The sequence below is a fragment of the Amblyraja radiata genome, chromosome 29 (genome assembly GCF_010909765.2).
Source record: "Amblyraja radiata isolate CabotCenter1 chromosome 29, sAmbRad1.1.pri, whole genome shotgun sequence".
Lineage (NCBI taxonomy): Eukaryota > Metazoa > Chordata > Chondrichthyes > Rajiformes > Rajidae > Amblyraja > Amblyraja radiata.
Window position 1 is genome coordinate 7,840,483 of NC_045984.1, and position 21,045 is coordinate 7,861,527.

The 21,045-nt window shown below is 45.7% G+C and overlaps 1 protein-coding gene across 2 annotated transcripts in view; it reads left to right on the forward strand.

Annotated features, from left to right (window-relative positions):
* tle5 (TLE family member 5, transcriptional modulator) overlaps positions 1-6,700 on the forward strand; it is a 133,604-nt gene extending 126,904 nt beyond the window's left edge. The window contains exon 7 of one of the 2 annotated variants that reach the window (XM_033046495.1): positions 3,476-6,700. In XM_033046495.1, the coding sequence (XP_032902386.1) occupies positions 3,476-3,703 (228 nt within the window). In that variant the 3' untranslated portion in view covers positions 3,704-6,700. The remainder of the gene's footprint in view (positions 1-3,475) is intronic. The other variant, XM_033046496.1, reaches the window with a different exon arrangement.
* Positions 6,701-21,045: the final 14,345 nt, after the last annotated feature.

The following is a 21,045-nucleotide window of genomic DNA, read 5'->3' on the forward strand; positions in this document are numbered from 1 at the left end:
CATGTTTGTCTCCCCCAGGTGTTCCAGTCTATTCGCACATCATAAAGGTTGGGGATTAATTGAATATTGTGAATTACCCAGAGTGTGGGTGAATGATGGAGAATCAGGATGGTGACAGGTTGCAGGAATATTACATAGAAGCATAGAAAATAGGTACAGGAGTAGGCCATTCGGCCCTTCGAGCCAGTACCGCCATTCAATATGATCATGGCTGATCATGCAAAATCAGTACCCCGTTCCCGCTTCCGCCCCATATCCCTTGATTCCGTTAGCTAGGAGCTATATCTAACTCTCTCTTGAAAACATCCAGTGAATTGGGCTCCACTGCCTTTTTCGGCAAAGAATTCCACAGATTCACAACTCTGTGGGTAAAAAAGGTTTTTCCTCATCTCAGTCGTAAATGGCCTACCCCTTATTTTTAGACTGTGACTCCTGGTTCCGGACTACCCCAACATTGGGAACATTTTTCCTGCATCAAGCCTGTAAAATCCCTTCAGAATTTTATATGTCTCTATTAGATATCCTAAATTCCAGCGAATATAAGCCCAGTCAATCAATTCTTTCATCATATGTCGGTCCCACCATCCCGGGAATTAACCTGGTAATTAATATTAGTGGGGAAAATGGGGCCAAAGCGATTTCCCTCAGAACTGGCTTGGACCGAATGGCCTCATTCTATATTGAATGGCCATTCATCACCATGAAAGGTAGACAAAAATGTTGGAGAAACTCAGCGGGTGAGGCAGCATCTATGGTGAGAAGGAATAGGCGACGTTTTGGTTTCATCACCATGACATACGGTGGAAGCGACTGGTGTAAACGTGGAACTGGGCAGCACAAGAACAGGCCCTTTGGCCCGCAATTTCTGTGCCAAACACGATGCCATCTCTTATCTACCTGCATATAATTCATATTCCCTCCATTCCTTACATATCAAAAAGTCTCTTAAATGCCACTTTTGAATCTTTTTCAACCACCACGCATGGTAGCGCATTTCAGCACCATCCGAACATCTCCTTTAAACTCTGCTCCTCTCATCTTAAAGTTATGCCCTCCAGTACTTGCGTTTTCCATCCTGAAGAAAAAGGTTCTGACCCTCAAACTAATTGCAATAGAGGCGGTAGTGTAAAGAGACATAGACAAAGGGGGCTTCTGTTATTCAACCTCAACCAAGCTAAATCTGACGCAAAACACAAGGTGCTGGAGGTACTCAGCGGGCCAGGCAGCATCTGTGGAGGGAATGGACAGATGACATTTTGGGTTACCACCCTTCCTCAGACTGTTGGAGGAGGGGGCGTGGGGAGGAGAGAACAAAGGAGGACCTGGTGTTGGGGGACAGCCGTGATGAGGGGGTGGGGGGCAGGAAGAGGGGGAGGATGAACAATGGTGGGAACGCTTGAGAGGGGGAGGGGGGGGGGGAACATAGGAGGACCTGGAGTGGGGGGCGGATGGGGGAGACTTATCACATGTGACAAAGTATTCATTCATTCAGCTGGAAATGAAAGGTGGGGGAAGGATAAGTGATAGGTGGATACAGGTGAGTGGAGGAGGAGTCTTTGGCCAATGGGCGGAGTAAGTGACAAAGGCTAGAGGTGAAACAGAGACTAAAGGGTATCAGTTAAGGAAGGATAAAGAGTTGTAAAAATTAAACCCGAAGGGAGAGATGAGGGTGAAAAGGGGCTGGGGGGGGGGAGAAAGAGAGGGAGGTTACGATCACAATCGCAATAATACGTTATTAGCCAAGGATGTTTTGCAACATGCCAGGAATTTCATTTGCCAAGTCAGTCATACAACTAAAAAGCAAAGGAACACAGAAAACACATCGGAGATGAATTGGCTGGGATGGGAAAGGAACAGGGTGGTGAAAGAAATCTGATGCCGAGTCAAGCCACTTCCAGTGTTTTTTTTTCCATCTGGATAAACACATCATCCCCATTGAATGGTGTTTCCTTCTCGTCCACAAAGAGAATGAAGAGTTGCCTTGTTTGCTTCAGTTTCTGCAGAAGTCAGGCTGTTGTTGCAGTCACGTCCGCTGCTGTGTGCTTGCCACGTAGCCCCGATACAAGGGGGGGGGGAAAACGATGAGTTGCAGCCTGGCTTTTATCTTGGCCCGGGTCAGCGGGAGGGCTGTTTGCGTAGATCGGTGTACACACGCACTCTTTCAGGGCAAGTGGGAGGACTATTTGTGTTTCTTTGTTCTGTGGGGGAGAAGAATCTCCAAATGTATTGTGGCCCATCTGGGAGGAAAGCCGAGAATGTAAACCATGTGAATAATGTCATCAATCAATCCGAAGCCTGGATAATGTTCATCGTGCAGATGTCAACCTGTTAGGTTTCAGGTCTCCTCAACTCCAGAACAGATTTTTTTTTTTTTTTTTACTGCATTGTTAAGAATCTTTTCGCATTAAAATGGCAATTTAATTTGTCCGGTAGGAGTTTTTCAGCTGGAAGAAGAAATTGCAAAGCTCTAATCAAAGCTCTTTGTTCAAGCTATTTATACAAAGTGCCAGTGCTGTGCATTTTGTGATGAGACGATATCTGAACTGCTCAAAATAGATGGGTTTCTGATGATTCCTTCCCTGGTCTCCTTCATTCCATATGTTTACAAGCAGTGGGATGAGTACTCGATTAGCCATTGTGCCTGTCAAAACGGTATAGTAATTGTCGTTTAGTTTAGAGATGCAGCGTGGAAACGGGCTCTTCAGCCCACTGAATACTCCACGGCCATCGATCACCCGCTCACACAAGCTCCATGTTATCTCACTTTCTCATCCACTCACTGCGCACTCGTGGGAATTTACGGAAGCTAATTAACCTACAAACGCGCACGGCGTTGGCATGTGGGAGGAAAACGGAACACACGGAGGATCCCACACGGGGTCACAGGGAGAACGTGCAAACTCCACATAAACGGTCAGGATCGAACTCTGGTCTCTGTCGCTGTGAGGAAGCCTAACCATTCGTGTGTTTTTTTTGCTGGAGAAGGGACCTGTTCTGTCCAGAATGTGAAGATAGACACAAAAAGCTGGAGTAACTCAGCGGGGCAGGTGTCACATAATCCTTTTCTTCAGAGATGCTGTTTCAGGTTGAGACCCTTCTTCAGCCTGATCCGCGAAATTCCTCCAGCACTTTGTCCTTTGCATCAGATTTGGTTTGGTAGGCGTTGAAGAGAAACCCCCTTTGTCTATGTCTCCTTATACTACCACTTCTGTTGCCATATGTTTGAGAGTCAGAACTTCTGGAGAGAATGGATAGGTGATGTTTCAGGTCGAGACCCTTCTTCAGTCTGAAGAAGGCTCTTGATCCGAAACGTCACCTATTCCTTTTCTCTAGAGTTGCTGTCTGACCCGCTGAGTTGCTCCCATCTTTTTCTGACTATGGTGGGTTTAAAGCAGCATCTGCTGTTCCTTCCCCCGCTGCCCAGAACGTGCTTGTGTCAGCTCTCATTGCCTTTTTCCTTTTGTGTTCTCTGCAGCAGCAGCTTCAGGCACAGCAACTGTCTCACCTCCATGGACTCACTGTGCCACTCACTCCACTGCCAGCTGGTCTGCAACCTCCTGTCATTCCCTCAGTCAGTGCCAGTGCAGGGTTACTGGCATTATCCAGCGCCCTGGGCTCCCAGATCCACCTCGCTACGAAAGATGACAAGAACCATCATGACAACGATCACCAGAGAGATGAGGGCGTGCAGAAACCCGATTAGAAACTCTGGAGGGATCGCTGAACACAACATCCTTAAAATGATCTTTTGGTGTTTGTTTTAATGCCTGTATATATCTCGGAGGTGGCAATTTTGTGCTGTGTATGTTATTATTTAGGGGAACAAAACTTATTTTAAAGCTCCAGTATATTATAAAAAGCAACTTTGTTTTAGCATGAACAAAGCAGGAATATACACTAAGTTTGAAGTTGCCTCGGGCGAGGCCTTAACTTATTGGCTTGTCCACTTCACGGACATTCTCGTGTTCAACGTTTCCAAGGTCAAAGCTTCTGATTCAGCCAGTCCATTGAAGTCGCGCTTTGCAGGAATTTGCCTTTCCTATTAGTCGCCCCCAAAATTGGGTTGTCCAGTGGTTAACTTTGTCGAACGACTCGTAACGTTCGACTCTCTCCACTCTCAGAAACCAAAGCAAATTTGTGGCCCGTGCTCATGAAGTCCAATCTTACATGAACTGTCAACACATTCCAATGCTGCAACATGCAAATGTGGCTTCAATAAGACAAGTTGCCTTGAACAAATTCTCTTCTTTTCATCTGGTAGAAAGGTTTATATCGATCTTGCTGCTTTGTGGGCAGTCTTCCTCATCGGAACTTGACCTCTTTGGTCAACAGTCACAGCATTGGCGCCAAAAAAGCGAGAGTTTGCAAGCTAGTTTAGGAATTCAATTATCGGTTAAGTTGACGATAACTCTTTAAATTACTTAATCAGCATTTTTTTAAATTAATTGAATAGAAATATGCTGCCATTTCATTCAGTTTATGCCAAAATGCTCAAAATCTAGCAGAATTCTGTGGTGAATGTGCTTGCTTTGTTTGGCCTGGGTCTGGTTGGGTGGGGATTTAAATGGTGGCAGCTCGACTATAACAAAATGGCCGCCTCTCTAACGGAGCCTTGAGGAACCCGTAAATTTTTGCGCGTGGAATCGGTGGCCAGGTAGTTAAGTTGTTCATGAAGGCACTTTGTTGAGAAGTGAGGTGGAGTGGCGGAATGGGATCTTGTTGATCAACCGCTCTCTGCAAGTTGATCTAAATCTTGTCAACAGCTGTGGCTATCCCCGTGGTTTCCTGCGTCAAACTTGTCCTCTGGATGTCTGTTTGAAGTTTGTGGTGATAGGAGGGGAGATGTGTGTGGTGAGTGAACAGTGACAGTGGACTTTTCGGAATCCTTGAATAGTTCAGTCATGTCCAGACTTCCCTTGCCCCTTTTACTTACTCTCACCTCAAGCCAAGAAAGGATTGAACTGCCTCCTATGTCCAAACTCCATGGGATTAGTTTTGCTAAGGCACAAAGCAAGTCATTGGTTCCAAGCCATTTCTTGCTGTTTCATGAGGTCTTTGCCATGGAGAAGATTGGTGACAAAGTGGCCCGTAATTTATGTTGGTTTTAGCCCCAAATTCCGATAAATGTACCAATCAGGCTTTTAAAATTAACTCATGGTCACCTTCTGCCATCCGCGGCGCAGTGGAGGAGTTGCTGCCTTACAGCGCCAGTGACCCGGGTTCGATCCTGACTACAGTTGGTCTCTGTACAGGGTTTGTACGTCCTCCCCGTGACCGCGACCCTTTTTCCGAGTGCGTCGGTTTCCTCCCACATTCCATACACGTGCAGGTTTGTAGGTTAATTGGCTTCTGTAAATTGTCCCTGGGGTGTTGGATAGAACGAGGGCTCTGGCTGAAGGGCCTGTTTACGCGCTGTATCTCTAAACGAAACGCCTGTGGCAGAGAGAGTGAAAATTAACCCCGTACTTTAAGTTGACGACAGAGAGCATGATCCATGAAGTGAGCAGATGGCCAAAGATCAGATGAGTTTCGAGGCACACCTTAAGGGTGAACTGTGGCAAAGGATCACTGGGTCAAGATTAGTTTACCACCCATGCTTTTGTAAATTCATGCTTTGGTGGGGAGAGGTGGAGGAAAGTTTGGCCACACATTGGGCAGGTCACATTAACATTAACCTCTACAATCACCAGTTCCCATAACTACATCCCATACATCTATTTTCCACATCCCACACATCTATTTTCCACATCCCACGTGCATTAAACTCTCAGAATCTGCCCCTTCCCCATAAATCAAGTCTCCCAACACGGAGACATCAAAGTGTCTTTGGTAACCTGGAACCTTTGAATGTCACGGCAAAGAATCTTATTTTACTTAACACTCCCCTTTCCGTACAGGCTCCTTGCGAATCTTGGAAACAAACAGCCCAGCAGTTGCTATTAAATGAAATCTCCCACATTCACATTGGGTTTTTAAGTTGACTCTTTTTGTCATGCATTTGTGTTTGGTGTGGCCTCTATTAGAGTAAATATGGTATATTTTGTTCTTTGTCTATATATTCTGGTTACTGAGGGCCTATTATTGTACACGTCACTTTTAAATGGATTAGTTGGATCGGGGTTGTTTTGGAAGCCATGAATTGGATCCCAGTGCATTTGACTTGGACACCATTGGAGTTATGTGCGCTGTTGATGGATTTCCAAATTAGAAATGTATTGAAATATAATTGTTGAACTACACTGTGTATATACCACAGCTTTAAATGCTAGATCACTGAGAATTCCTTCAGTCCTTTTATTTGCTTATGATTTAAACCAGCTCCTAGCTACTGCTGCTAGTTGGCTTTCAGCCACCTCTCCCTCTTCCTCTGCTGTGCCAGATACATTTATTCATTTAAACCTGGCTTCAGTCCCTCCACTTGCAGCCCAATACATACTTAGCAGAAAATGGTCCAAAGATGGTAACTTTCTCCAGCGCATATGTTAAGCATTCAGTCATTAAAATGACTTTCTTTTTGGAGTAAAATTAAAAGTAAAATTGATCCCTAATGGGAAGTTTAAAAAGTATATCATTGTATCAGTTTGTGATGGGGGTGGGTGGGGGCAGTTAAACTGTCTTGTCTGTAATGTTGAGTTAAAGCCATTTTTGCTTTGCAAAGAATCGTGAAATTGCAGAATCAAGGAACTGCAGATGCTGACTTACAACAAAAAAAGGTACAATGTGCTGGAGAAACTCAGCAGGTCAAGCATCATCCCTGAAGAACATGGGTGGATGATGTTTTGGTTCGACATCCCGAAGAAGGGCCTCGACCCGAAACATCACCTATCCACGTTCTCCAGAGATGCTGCCTGACCCGCTAAGTTTCTCCAGCACTCTGTGTCTGGAAGCTTGTTGCAGGCAGATTTCAGAGTGGATAGCTGAACACGTTAAAGTGAGTGAACGGCTTCACCAGTGTGATGTGTTACCTGGCGCCGTTTTTGCCGGTTGTCTGTTTCTCAAGCGCAAGCACGTTTTGCCGTTGCTGGTGGGCGTTCGCGACACATCAGCTCAATTAGTTCCCCAGCAAACCCATCTTATCAAAACTCCCAGATCTTTTGTGCAGAAGTTCTGGTGTCTCTGACAAGCTCTGCTATTCACTTCACACGATGTGCACTTCGATTGTGCATGAGTTGCGAAAGCAATGGTTGTAGTATTCATGTAGAGACAAAGAACTGTAGACACTAGTTATTGCACAAAATGCTGGAATAACTCAGTCGGTCAGGCAGCAGCTCTGGAGAACATGGTGACGTTTCGGGTCGAGACTTTTCCTCAGACGTGTGAAACGTCGCCTATCCATGTTCTCCTGACCCGCCGAGTTACGCCAGCACTTTGTGTCTTGTTGTATTCACTGAACCTTGGGCCACTGATCAGCTTTTCTTTGAGTAAAATGCCATGGAACCTCAGCTGAGCTGAGTGGAGTACAGTTAAAGGGAGTGTAGGAGCACCCTTGTATATTGAGGTATTTGTGCGAGTACTTGAATCATCTTGAGCCCCGGTCCGCGTTCACTTATTGAGGCTACAGTTGTTCGTCGCCGATTCTAGTCAAACTGGAATCGGTGGTGTAGTTGAGTTTTATCACCTGTGTGAAACTTCTCCCTTGCCCATTGTTTTGATAATTGATTTACCTTGCACCTGGGTAAGCTTCATTCTGTATGAGTGAAGCATGCATTGAAATTGGTGCTCTTGAGTTACCTGAAGACGGCACAGTGGCGCAGCGGTGGAGTTGTTGCCTTACAGTGCCAGAGACCCGGGTTCGATCCCGACTACGGAGTTTGTTCGTTCTCCCCGTGACCGCATGTCTCCAATATAAAACTAAGTCCTGGTTTGGTGTTTGAGCGCACTGTCCCGCACCCTGATGGCATCACCTCCCACTTGAACATTGCACAGGGAGGAGGTTCACACAGGAGGAGAGTTTGCTTTGATGACTGGCATAGTTTGGCATCCATGCACTCAAAGTTTAAATGGAGAGAAGCAAGTTGCAAGGTGAATTCCTTTGCCAGTGGGGCTTGCTTTCTGCTTTCAACATAGAATTAAGCACTAGTTCACCCAAAAATGTCCTCTTTTGTTCCTCTTTGCTTTTTCACCTAAACATGAAACTTTTTCGGCACTCTTGTTTAAAACAGAAATGATCTTGTAGCTTTTTGGCAAGCACTGCTTATCTTGCATTTGATATTTTAATAATAAAAAAAATAGCGGCAGGGTGCCAGTGAAAGAATAGATGCTGTGCAGCTGGCATAAATGCAGAATGCCTTGGAGCTATTGGAGACAGGACAACTGACTATCAAGGCCTATTGATCTGATCGTAAGGCATGTTCATTCTGGCAGGGTCTCCATCCAGAAACTTGGGATGTCCAACTCCAGCTGGAGATAAGCTCCATCCGGGTCTCCACACTTGGTCCAGCATTTTTCAGCATACTCCAGGTTTTCAATTGTGTTCAGAATAAAAACAATACTGGAAAATACGCAGTATCGGTGGAGAGATTCAAGTGGAGTAATGTTTCTGCTTGATGGCTTCCAATGAGACTGGGGGTTCAACTAATAGTCAGTGACACTGCTGTTTCTGGCCATCACGATTTTCTTGTGTCAGAGATAGGAGTTTGCGCCTCAAACTGATGTCCTAATAAACAATTAAGAATTATTGCAGCTTTAAGATGAAATTTACTAAAGATGTGGTCATTTATGGTCACTTTCATTTAACGTTTTATTTAATGAAATGAACTATACATGTAACATGCACTTCGCTGCCTCTCTCCCGTTTTAAGCCCAATGTGATTGTACAATGGTGCCACGATCTGCAGTGAGTTGAAAAACAGGTTTGCTTGTACGGGTTGGTGAAACCCATCCACCTCAGCTCTATCAGCGCTGTGCTCTCAAATTAGACAGAGGAAACCAGGTATTTCTTGCCATCCATTGTTAACCAGCAATCAACAAAAATTTTTTTTTAAACTAGTTCTAAAGGGGAAATTCTGTATAATTTTATTGGGGCAATCATGTCACACAGCGACTGTTAGGCCCATCAAGTACAAAAGTGCTTTGCCATTCTTATACCCTCCCTAGTTGCAGGATGTTCTCTAGAATTTTAATGCTGAATATTACCAACCAGAACTTGTACAAAACTCTGCAACAGTATAGGCATCAACTACTTATGTAAACTTTCTGTAAAGTGGATGCTATTTATGATCAAATTCCCCTGTAAGAAAATCTGAGGCGGGGGGGAAGCAAACACAGATCTAAATTAATTTTTTTTGGTGGGGGAGGGGCATCAATAATTGTTTTCAGTTCTGTGGGGTGGATTTGATCTTTGAAGAAATTTAAAAAAATCTCTGTTTTATTTTCGTGCTGTCTCAGTCCACAAAGGGTTAATATGGCTCACAGCGATAACCAATGTTTGAGACCTTCGTGAATGTGATTGTACAATGCATAACCTCTTTCACAACAAAAATTAAGTGAAAGGTTATAATTATTGAAGTAATCCATCTGATGCTGTGACTTCAGAGCTTCAAATCACTTAAAAAAAAAAAAAGTTTAAAAAAAACACTTTGCTTTAAAAAAAAAAAATTCCATTTGTTTCCGCTGGTGCGGCAGAGGCTGTATACTGCATTTACACCAGTGTGGTTTGTATGACTATGTATGCAAATTGTGTTGAAAAATTAATGTGGCGGTGTTAAAATACATTTATTATGTCTTAAATAAAACAAAAAGTGTATTAAATTAGTTCGCTAGTGCTGTAAGGAAATATCTATGGTGCCTTACAAATAAAAGCAAATGTGATTAAATTATACAGTGGACGTGGGCATGTCTTCCTCCCCAACCCTTGCTCCTGCAAATCTTCTCATTTGTGTTGGTGTTGGTGTGTTAACTGAGCTGCTCCTCGGAGCATTGGTGTGCGTTGCAACGTCTCATCATTGCAGTCATAAAATGGAAACCAAAATTCATTCTAAACATTAATGCTATGTTTGGCCATTTTCATTCCGGACATTAATGTCAGGTTTTGCTCTGTAAAGTCAGCTGCTTCTGACAGGGACCTCTGCTTCCACGAAGGAGCTCGTTTGGCCAAAGCAATTCTCAACCCAAAACATGGCCTCCGAACACCCTCAGTGCAGCACCTCGGAATAAAACCTTTTTCGGGGCAGAAGCACGGTAGTAGCCCAGGGAGAAAAGAGCAAACCAAACATGCATACTCGCAAACAGTTAATTGACTGATGTTAATTGAGTAAAGAAACATTTCCCCCCAAACAGCATAGTCATATAACATGGCAACTTGGTCAGCATTGGGCCCAACTTGCCAATGCTGACCAAGATGCCCCATCTACACAAGTCTGCATTTGCCCCATATCCCTCTAAACCTTTCCTATCCATGTACCTATCCAAATATCTTTTAAATGATGTTATAGTACCTGCTTCAATTACTTCCTCTGGCAGCTTGTTCCATATACCCACCAACCTTCTGTGTAGAAAAAAATTGCCCCTCATGTTCCTATAAATCTTTCCCCTCTCAACTGTCCTCTGGTTCTCGATTTCCCCTACTCTGAATAAAAGACCGTGCATCCGCCCTCTCCATTCACCTCATGATCTTATACACTTCCTCAAGGCCACCCCTTAGCTTCCTGCACACCAAGGAATAAAGTCCTGGCCTGCAAACCTCTCCCTATAGCGCAGGCTGTCAAATCCAGGAAGATTTTCTGGTACATCATCTCTGCACACTCTCCAGCTTAATGACATCCTTCCTGTAGCAGGGTGACCAAAACGGAACACAATATTCTAAATGCGGCCTCGACAATGTTGTGTACAACTGTGACATGAAAAACAGATCATGAAGCTTCTTCAATAATTTCATGGAATCTTTGGTATATCTGCATCACGTACCAATCTGGACACTTCGGGTAAAAGACGCCACCTTTGACAATGAAGCGATTCCTCTGCTGCACAGTGGTGATACTGCAGGTGATTTACAAGACCATAAACTTTCTGACTTCCAAAATCAGCTGCTACTTATCTAAATTATGTTTGCATGCATCCTTCAGCTATACCAGAGCATTTGACAAATGTTTTTGGGACGAAAATGGTGGCACATCAGTAAATTTACTGCCTGCCAGTGTCAGAGATCCGGATTCGACAACGACCACGGGTGCTGTCTGTGCGGAGTTTGTCCATTCTCCCCTTGATCAGTGTGGGCTTTCTCCGGGTGCTCTGGTTTCCTCCCACACTCCAAAGACGTACAGGGTTGTAGGGTTAATTGGCTCTGGGATAATTGTAAATTGGCCCCAGTATGTGCAGCAGCGTGTCAGTGTGTAGGGATCATGGGTTGGTGCAGACTTGATGGGCCAAATGGCCTGTTTCCGTGCTGTATCTCTAAACTAAATCGTCACCTAGATTTTGCAGTAATCGGGTAAGAAGCAGTGTTTGTCCTTGACATGGGCTGTCGATATCCACAAGTGCTGCATAACATTTAACCTGCTAAATATGAATGATCAGTCATCACTCTGCCATTTTAAAAAGGCCCAGCAGCCAAATGGATTAAAATAATTCTTGCCCTTGGCTGTCCAGCAGGTAAAAAGCATCAATGATAATACTTTTAATCTTTTGACAGAAAATTAATTGGAGACAGGAGCAGATGAATGGAAGCAAGATGAAAGCTGATTTAAAAAAAAAAAAAAAAAATTCTCAAACAAAGTGATTTTATTTCTAAATCAGTTTCTAACCACACTGAAGTAATTCATGTAGAAACAAGGAACTGCGTGGATTTGGAGGTGAATAAATTAAAGATGAGGTCCATTGGAATGATTGAGGCTCGGAGCTGTGGGAGAGAGAGCAAGAGCCTGAGGTAAATTTACGCTCAATTAAATTTTTAGGGCAGAGGTGGTTCAGTAATAATTAAGGTATTGCACTCGGCTGCACCTCATTTCAATTTATGTTCATATTTTCTGTGGATTTCACAGTGAAGATAGTGGACACAAAGTTGACAACTGCTGGTGTTTTTGAGTTGATTATGAAGAATGATCCTGAACCCTGTGGCGTAAGTTCATTTTATTTTAGAGATACAGTGCGGTAACAGGCCCCTCAGCCCACCGAGTCTGCACCAACCAGTGATCCACTGCACACTAACACTATCCTACACAGTCGGGACAATTTTTAACATTTATACCAAGCCAATTAACCTATAAATCTGTACGCCTTTGCAGTGTGGGAGGAAACTGAAGATCTCGGATAAAACCCATGCTGTCACGGAGAACGTACAAACTCCGTACAGACAGCACCCGTAGCCAGGATTGAACACGGGTCTCTGGCGCTGTAAGCGCCGTGAGGCAGCAACTCTACCGTTCCCTGCTGCCCATAAGAGGAAGTCACATTCTAATGAAGAGGATTGTCTTCAATAACATGCTGCATCAGTTTGACAAGCTACCGAGGGGGAGAGTTGAAAGCTTCACCAGAAACACAACTGCAAATCTTTAATACTTTTCCCTTCTCCGATGCAGATAAGCTCAGGTGGGTCACACATTCAGAGGTGACAGGTGATCAGTTCATCTATTGTTGGTGGCAGAGAGGGGTTTCTTTATTTAGAACAGTGGCATAAGTACTATTTTATGCACTGATCACTGGGTTATGTCTGCAAAAGTCTCCACTGTTTGTGCAAACAAAGACATTTAGTGTGCGATTGGCATTCTGGAAGGAAGTCGTGAAATAGATTTAAGGGATTTATGTAGCCGGTGATTGACGCAGAACAGGAACAGGCCACTCGGCCCACAGGGTCCATGCTGAGTATGGTGCCAAGGTAAACTAATCTCATCTACCTACATGTCATCCATATCCCTCCATTCCCAACATATCCTTGTGCCTCTCCAAACATCTCTTAGATGCCACTATCATATCTGTCACGACTAGGCTTGCCAACTTTCTCACTCCCAAATAAGGGGAAAAAGGTCAAAATAAGTGACAAGTTCCCGACGGCAATTCGTTGACCGACTCGGCCATGGCTGGGTGAATGCTGAGTTGGCCCGGGTGCTGGACTGCCCACAAAGCCCAGCCGGCAGGCCAGCTGAGGAGTTTTGTCCTGGGCAATGTCGCACACAAAGTCCGGCACCCCAACTCATGAACCGATAATCGGCCATGAGAAGGAGGGGTGGTGGTGTCGGCGGTAAGCGAAGGTTGGACAGCTGGCCGGGCTGCCGGCCGACGGGGCCACGGGCGAGGCGCTGCTGCTGCAGCACTCCATGGGCTGCACTACGTTGGGACGGGTGAGGCGGGGCCGGACGCGGCACTCCAACCCGACATTCCCCTCGACCCGAGGACTAGTAGGCAGGTGGTTGCCGGAGGTTGCAGGTAGTGGAAGCAGGTAGGGAGACTGACAAAAACCTCCGGGAACCGCACGGAAACCTTGGGTGGGGCGTAAAGTCTCCAGAGGTTACCGTTCAGGTTTCCTAAGTGGGACAGGGGCATTACTCCAGCATTTTGTGTCTATTTTCGGCGTTCCGGTAAATGTGATTGTGTGAACCACTTTAGATAATCCATTCTCTCTGGCTTATTTGCAGCCACGTTTATACAACCGTATTGTACAGTGCAGTATTACCAACCTTGCAGGAATGCAAACTCACCGACACTACAATGATACCCACCCCACCCCCCACCCCCCCTCCCTTCCCTAGCTTTGTTTAGTTTTCCTAATCCTCAGTCTAAAAAGAAACCTTATCCTATGGGGCAAAAGCTATTTCACCTTGCGTTAGTGAGAGAGTTGTAATTAATCACCTTATATCGCAGCGTGCACATGTTGCAGTTTCACTTGCATATATCAAAGGTCACCAAGCCTGGCTGCCTCACTGTGTGCATATCTAACACTTGACGAGCGTGTTTCAATTTATATTGAATATTTTGCATGTGTTAAATATACCAAGGGGAGTAGCGGAGCCATGATAGCAGCTGAAATTGAAATATAAGTGTGTCTGTGTTAAACATAGACTTTATTACTTCAGTGTAGGAAGGAACTGCAGGTGCGGGTTTAAACCAAAGATAGACACAAAAAGCTGGAGTAACTCAAGAGGGTCAGGCAGCATCTGTGGAGAAAAAGAATAGGTGACGTTTCGGATCGAGACCCTTCTTCAGACTGAGAGTCAGGGGAGAGGGAAACGAGAGATACAGAGTGATGTAGAGAGATGTAGAACAAATGAATGAAAGATATGTCAAAAATGAACGATGATAAAGGAAACGGGCATTGTTAGCTGTGGGCTGGGTGAAAACGAGTTACAGACAATGAGACTCAACAAGACGACTTTGAAACTAGTACGATGACTTGGGTGAGGGAGGGACGGAAAGAGAGGGGATGAAAGGGTTACCCGAAGTGAGAAAAATCAATATTCAGACCGCTGGGTTGTTAGCTACCCAACTACTCCTAACAGGTAATCAATCCACAGGAGTAAACTTTGTGTGGGACGAGAGGAACCGCTGGAACATATTACACAGTTTACAAGGTCTGCTTTGACGGAGAGGCAAATGACTCTATTTGCAGTCAAGTACAAAGCATTAATCAATCCGTTTCAGAGTTGTGACATTGGCTCACTTGTTCACCGAAAGCTTGTGTGCGGGGTGATTGGCCAAACTCTTTGAGCCAGCTCTCTCTATTAATATACCTGAAGTTTGCCCTTCCACGTCTGCGGGGCTTCAGATAAATGAATGGAAGCCAGTTCTCCCCAGGAGGAGGCTCGACAAACCGCGGCTTGTGTTACTGCAATGTCTGCTGCAAGATCTTTGTGCAGTTATGAATGATGTTTCAGATCGAAATGCTCATGTGCTTTGCAACATCAAGCATAGGTTTATTGTGCTCGCCTGCGTGTGCTCAGATTATACCTCTGACCTCAACATGGTTGCCACAGTTACTTGAAGCACTTTGCGGTTCTTTCATAGAATTAGGCACAGTCTCTTTCTTTCACGAGGATCAGATCTTGTTTGGTTTAGAATGGTGGCACTTTTCTCTCGCCCCCCCCCCCGGCTAAAGTATTTAAATTGAAGTAAGGAGTGACCTTTTAATTTAACCTCTCCCATCTTGCTGATTGTGCATTCCAGAATATCCAGGTTCTATTTTTCATGCACAGTACATACATAAATATTCGTGCTATTTTCTCATGCATTGTGAAATCTTTAAAATATTCCATTGCCTTGGCCCTCCATATTTGTGTAAAATGAGGAAAGACACAAAATGCTGGAGTATCCCAGCAGGTCAGGCAGCATCCATGGAGAACATGGATAGGTGACTTTTTGGGTCGGGACCTTTCGTCAGTCTGACTGTGTGTGGGAGGGGGAGAAATGACCATATTATTAAATTATTCTTGTTATTACTATTACTAAATATAAAACTACCTTAACTTCCCACAACGAATGTGTAGGAAGGAACTGCAGATGGTGGTTTATACTGAAGCTAGACAAATTGCTGGAGTAACTCAGTGGGTCGGGCAGCATCTCTGGAGAAAAAGGAATAGGATACAAGGATGCAAACAGTGGATCTAGCAGGATAATAATAATAATGGATGGGATTTATATAGCGCCTTTCTAATACTCAAGGCGCTTTACATCGCATTATTCATTCACTCCTCAGTCACACTCGGTGGTGGTAAGCTACTTCTGTAGCCACAGCTGCCCTGGGGCAGACTGACGGAAGCGTGGCTGCCAATCTGCGCCTACGGCCCCTCCGACCACCACCAATCACTCACACACATTCACACACAGGCAAAGGTGGGTGAAGTGTCTTGCCCAAGGACACAACGACAGTATGCACTCCAAGCGGGATTCGAACCGGCTACCTTCCGGTTGCCAGCCGAACACTTAGCCCACAACAACCAACTGTCGTCCCATGACTATGGTGGGGGTGGGGGTGGGGGGGGGGGGGAAGAGAAGATAATATGTGGCAGTTTACAACTCGGTGGTGTGAAAATTGATTTATCTAATTTCAAGTAAGTCCTGCATTTCTTACCTCCCTCCCCCCTCCCACCTCCCACCACCCACCACCCCCCTCCCTCCCACCCAAGTCGTCCTTCAGGTTCCACTGTTCGCAATGTAAGTCGAATGGTAAAATTGTGATTAAGGAAATTGTCACAGCTGTGACGACATCGCCTGCCAAATATGTCGCACCGATCCCCATTACCGGTAGACAGCACCTGACTGCCAGGAAACACCCTGGACAACGCCCCAGTCTGAGCTGAAGCCACAGTCAAAGGATCAGCAGCTGGAAATGGATGAACTCACCTGTACCTGATCAACCCTCCTCATTAAAACCCAAGGTAGGTCCAGCCAGGGAGGGGGCAAGAGGGAGTGGGCACCTCCCTGCTCGCTGTGCTTCCCTTTGCAGGTTTGGAGTGAGACAAGCCCGAGGCTGCCAACACCAATTGCTCTTTGACCCGTGAGGACAAGCCTGTCCACCAGTGTCACCTCATCTGCCCATAAACAATGATGGACCGCGGCCTCGTACGGGGCACAAGGCTGAGCTGCCGGCACCTGCTCTTCGAGGGCAGACCTCGCCATCAGGACAAGCCCGAGACCACTAGAGCCTCTTCTTCGAGGTCAAGACTGAGCTGCCAGAACAAACCCGAGATTGGCCGTACCCTCTCACCAACCCCAGATGGACACAGACCTTCTTGTCACCATCGTCCTTCACGGCAAATAGACCTTTTCACGTGAGTTCACCCCACCACGAGTGCGTCGATATAGTCATTGTCGACCCGGCATCTTCCCCAGTGCCACACGGAATACATCACAGCCAAGACCATCACACAAACCAACCCCCCTTCCATTGACTCAAATTTCACTGTACCTTTTCGAGAGAGAGAGGGAGAGGGAGAGGGAGAGAGCTTCCCAGCTAGCTAGGTTTCCATTACGAGATTGGAGCAAGACCGAGCTGCCAAGATAAGCCCGAGTTCGTGAGGATGTTGCTGGGAATCAAGGGCCTGAGTTGAGGGAGGAAAGATATAATAGGAACCTGAGGGGAAGGTTTTTACACAAAGGGTGGTGGGTGTATGGAACGAGCTGCCGGAGGTAATTGAGGCAGGTACAATTGCAACGTTTAAGAAACATTTAGATAGGTACGTGGACAGGTTAGGTTTAGAGGGATCTGGGCCAAACGCAAGCAGGTGGGACTAGTGTAGATGGGTCATGTTGGTTGGTGTGGGCAAGCTGGGCTGAAGGGCCTGTTTCCACACTCTATGTTAGGGCTGAGACCACCAGGGCCTCATTTTCAAGGCCAAGACTGAGCTGGGAACACCAGGGCCTCCTCTTCAAGGTAAGACCTAGCTTTTACTCCACAGATGGTGCCTGATGCACTGAGTTACTTTGTGTCTATCATTGGTGTGAACCAGCTTCAGCAGTTCCTTCCTATCAGAAGAAGTTTTATTTGTTGGGCGGCACAGTGGTTAAGTTGCTGCCTCACAGCGCTAGAGACACCGGTTCGATCCTAACCTCGGGTGCAGTCTGTGCGGAGTTTGTACATTCTCCCTGTGACCGTGTGGGTTTTCTCTAGGTGCTCCGGTTTCCCGCCACGTTCCAAAGACATGTGTGTTTGCAGGTTCGAGTGGCTTCCGTAAATTGTCCCCAATGTGAGGGATAGAACTGGTGAGCGGGTGATCGATGGTCGGCGCAGACTCGGTGAGCCGACGGGCCTGTATCTCTCAACTAAACTGTACAATAAGATAGAATCCGGCCTAAACACACCAGGAGAGCAAGGAAAATGGTATTTTTCCAACTTCGGCCATTCCAAGGTCAGTTGGAGCAACAAACACAAGAAGCAATTGGGTGAGCTGAGAAACAAGGAATGTTTACAAGGGTTCACTGAGGTACAAGATCTCCACTGTGTTCCCATTCAACACACACTCTCCTTGACAAAAGGCAGCAGCTTCGAGAGATGATGGCAATGTAATAAAGTGTAGGATCAGGTGCAGGTAGAAGAGCTGAGTTCATCTTGGCATCAGAGATGGACACAAAATGCTGGAGTAACTCAACGGGTCAGGCAGCATCTCTGTAGAAAAAGAATGGGTGACATTTCATCAAGGGTCAGAACCCTTTGGACCCCAAAAGTCACCCATCTTTTCTTTGCCAGAGATGCTGCCTGACCCGCTAAGTTACCCCGACATTTTGTATCTATCTTCGGTATAAACTAGCATCTGCACGTCCTCCCTGCGCACATTGTATCCTGGCATCATGTTCAGCACGGGCACTGTGGGCCGAAGGGCCTGTTTCCATGCTGTACTTTTCAATGTAAAGTGCTTTGAGATTGAATCGTTCAGTTACTAAAGAGTTAAACACGAATCTAATTCAAACCAGCTCCTCTCCAACCCCCCCCCCCCCCCCCCCCCCCCCCCCCCAAAAATCAATTTCAACAACTTGCATATTTGATCTTCATGTTTCAAAGATCCCTTTTATCCCCGACAGTATTGAAACTCTGCCAATACGTAGGAATGACATCTCCCAAAGCTCTCACAGTGGAGAGAATGATGGCATTCAGCATCAGAGACAAAGGGATCATTCACTGCTGTTTCTCTCAACAGATAGGAATACTGGTGTGTTTTGATTTTGTGGCCATTCTTCTGGTTATTTTTGCTGGAAAGCCCTTGATCGATGGCCTTCAAATATTTTCAGAGCTTGATTTGGTTTCAGACTCGGGTTGCTCCTTGCTCTTGCTCAGCATTTCCCATTTAAGATTTATTTAACACGATTGTTGGAGATTACTTCATTAATTATATTCCCAAGCTGAAAGGCACGAGTGAAACTAACACTGTATCAAGTGGGAAGGATTGAACGTTTTTTATTTTAATATCCCGTAATAATTTAACCCAAAGCTGTCGCGTGTGTTGGGTACTCTCACCAGGTACGTTCCCCAGCAAATGCAGGAGATGTAAGTAGGGTGACATGGTGGCACAGCAGTAGATTTGCTGCCTTACAGCGCCTTAATGTGGATAAATGTGAGATCATCCACTTTGGTGGAAAAAAAAAACAGGAAGGCAGATTATTATCTGAATGGTGCCAAGTTGAGAAAAGGGGAAGTACAATGAGATCTGGGGCTCCTTGTTCATCAGTCACTGAAAGTAAGCATGCAGGTACAGCAGGCAGTCAAGAAAGCTAATGTTCTGTTGGCATTCACAACAAGAGGAGTTGCGCATAGGAGCAAAGAGGTCCTTCTGCAGTTGTGCAGGGCCCTAGTGAGACCACACCTGGAGTATTGTGTGCAGTTTTGGTCTCCAAATTCGAGGAAGGACATTCTTGCTATTGAGGGAATGCAGCGTAGGTTCACGAGGTTAATTCCCAGGATGGCGGGACTGTCATTTGTTGATGCAATTCAGTGACTGGGCTTGTATACACTGGAATTTAGAAGAATGAGAGGATATCTTATTGAACCATACAAGATTATTAAGGGATTGGACACGCTAGAGGCAGGATACATGTTCCCAATGTTGGGGGAGTTCAGAACCAGGGGCCACAGTTTAAGAATAAGAGGTGGGCCATTTAGAACAGAGATGAGGGAAAACATTTTCACCCAGAGAGTTGTGAATCTGTGGAATTCTCTGCCTCAGAAGACAGTGGAGGTCAATTCTCTGGATGCTTTCAAGAGAGAGTTAGATAGAGCTCTTAAAGATAGCGGAGTCAAGGGTTATGGGTAGTAGGCAGGAACGGGGTACTGATTGTGGATGATCAGCCATGATCACAGTGAATGGCGGTGCTGGCTCTAGGGGGCCGAATGGCCTACTACTGCACCTATTGTCTATCGTCTATTGTCAATCTCTCAGTTGCAAACCATTATAACTCCTCGTCCCATTCCCATGGAAGTGTCCCGTCCTAAACCGTCACTTTTGCATTTTCTCCAGAGATGCTGCCAGACCCGCTGAGTTCTTCAGCATTTTGTGTCTATCTTCGGTATGAACAAAAATATGCAGTTCCTTTTTATTACATAATCCCATACTGACATTTCGGTCCTGAGCCTCCTCCATTGTCAGAGTAAGGCCACATATAAACTGCAGGAAAAGCACCTCGTATTCCGCTTGGGTTGCTGACAACTCAGTGATATTATCATTGAATTTTCCAATTTACTATATGTAACAATATAACCCTCTCCCTTCTTTCTTCATAACCCCACGATCTTTCCCGATAGACCCCCACCCCCACCCCCCCTCCCCCCGCACTTCCTGCTCCTCCCTCCAACAACCTTGTGCCCCATCTGGAGTTGCACTTATTTTTCCCCTCCCCCCTCCACTTCATTCCTCCAGCTTCACAATTCGCAACTCTTCGATCCGTTTCTCACACTTTCTGTCTTTTCATTTCTGGTCTTTGTCCTACCATCTGCCTATCAGAAAAAAGCTCCTCACCTGTATTAACCTATTACCTGCCTGGCCTTGTCCTGCCCCTCTCCTCTCTTCCAGCTTTCTCACCCCCTCCAGTGTTGTAAATCCACACCTACCAGCGATCACCTCCGTACACAAGGACTATCCTACACTCGAGGGACAATTTTACAATTTTACAACAGCTAATTAACCTACAAACCTCCACATCTCGGAATGTGGGAGGAAATCGGAGCACCCAGAGAAAACCCGCGTGGTCACCGGGAGAATGTACAAACTCCATACAGACAGCACCCGTAGTCAGGATCGAACCCGGGTCTCTGGTGCTGTGAGGCAGCAACTCTACTGCTGCGCCACTGTGCACATCACAGCCATGCTTACTTTTTAGTGTGTACTCAGTGGGCAGAAGGGCCTGTGTTCTTGCCCTATGACTCCAAGCCTCCATGGCTCCACAAATCCACCCTTCCTCATCCCAGTACACTGTTGAATTAAAAATGCATCACTCTCAGTCTTAATCTATCTAATTTTGTCCCATCACTTCAGAACAGTGGCTTCCTTCACCTCTTGCAGTATAAAGGTTTTTATTGTCCATTACAAAACGTTTCCTTTCAAGCCCATTCTATCTGCTGTCCAAGTATATCCATCCATGTGAAGTTGTGCCTCCACATCTCCTGCCCTCATCTACTGCAAGCGGTTCAGG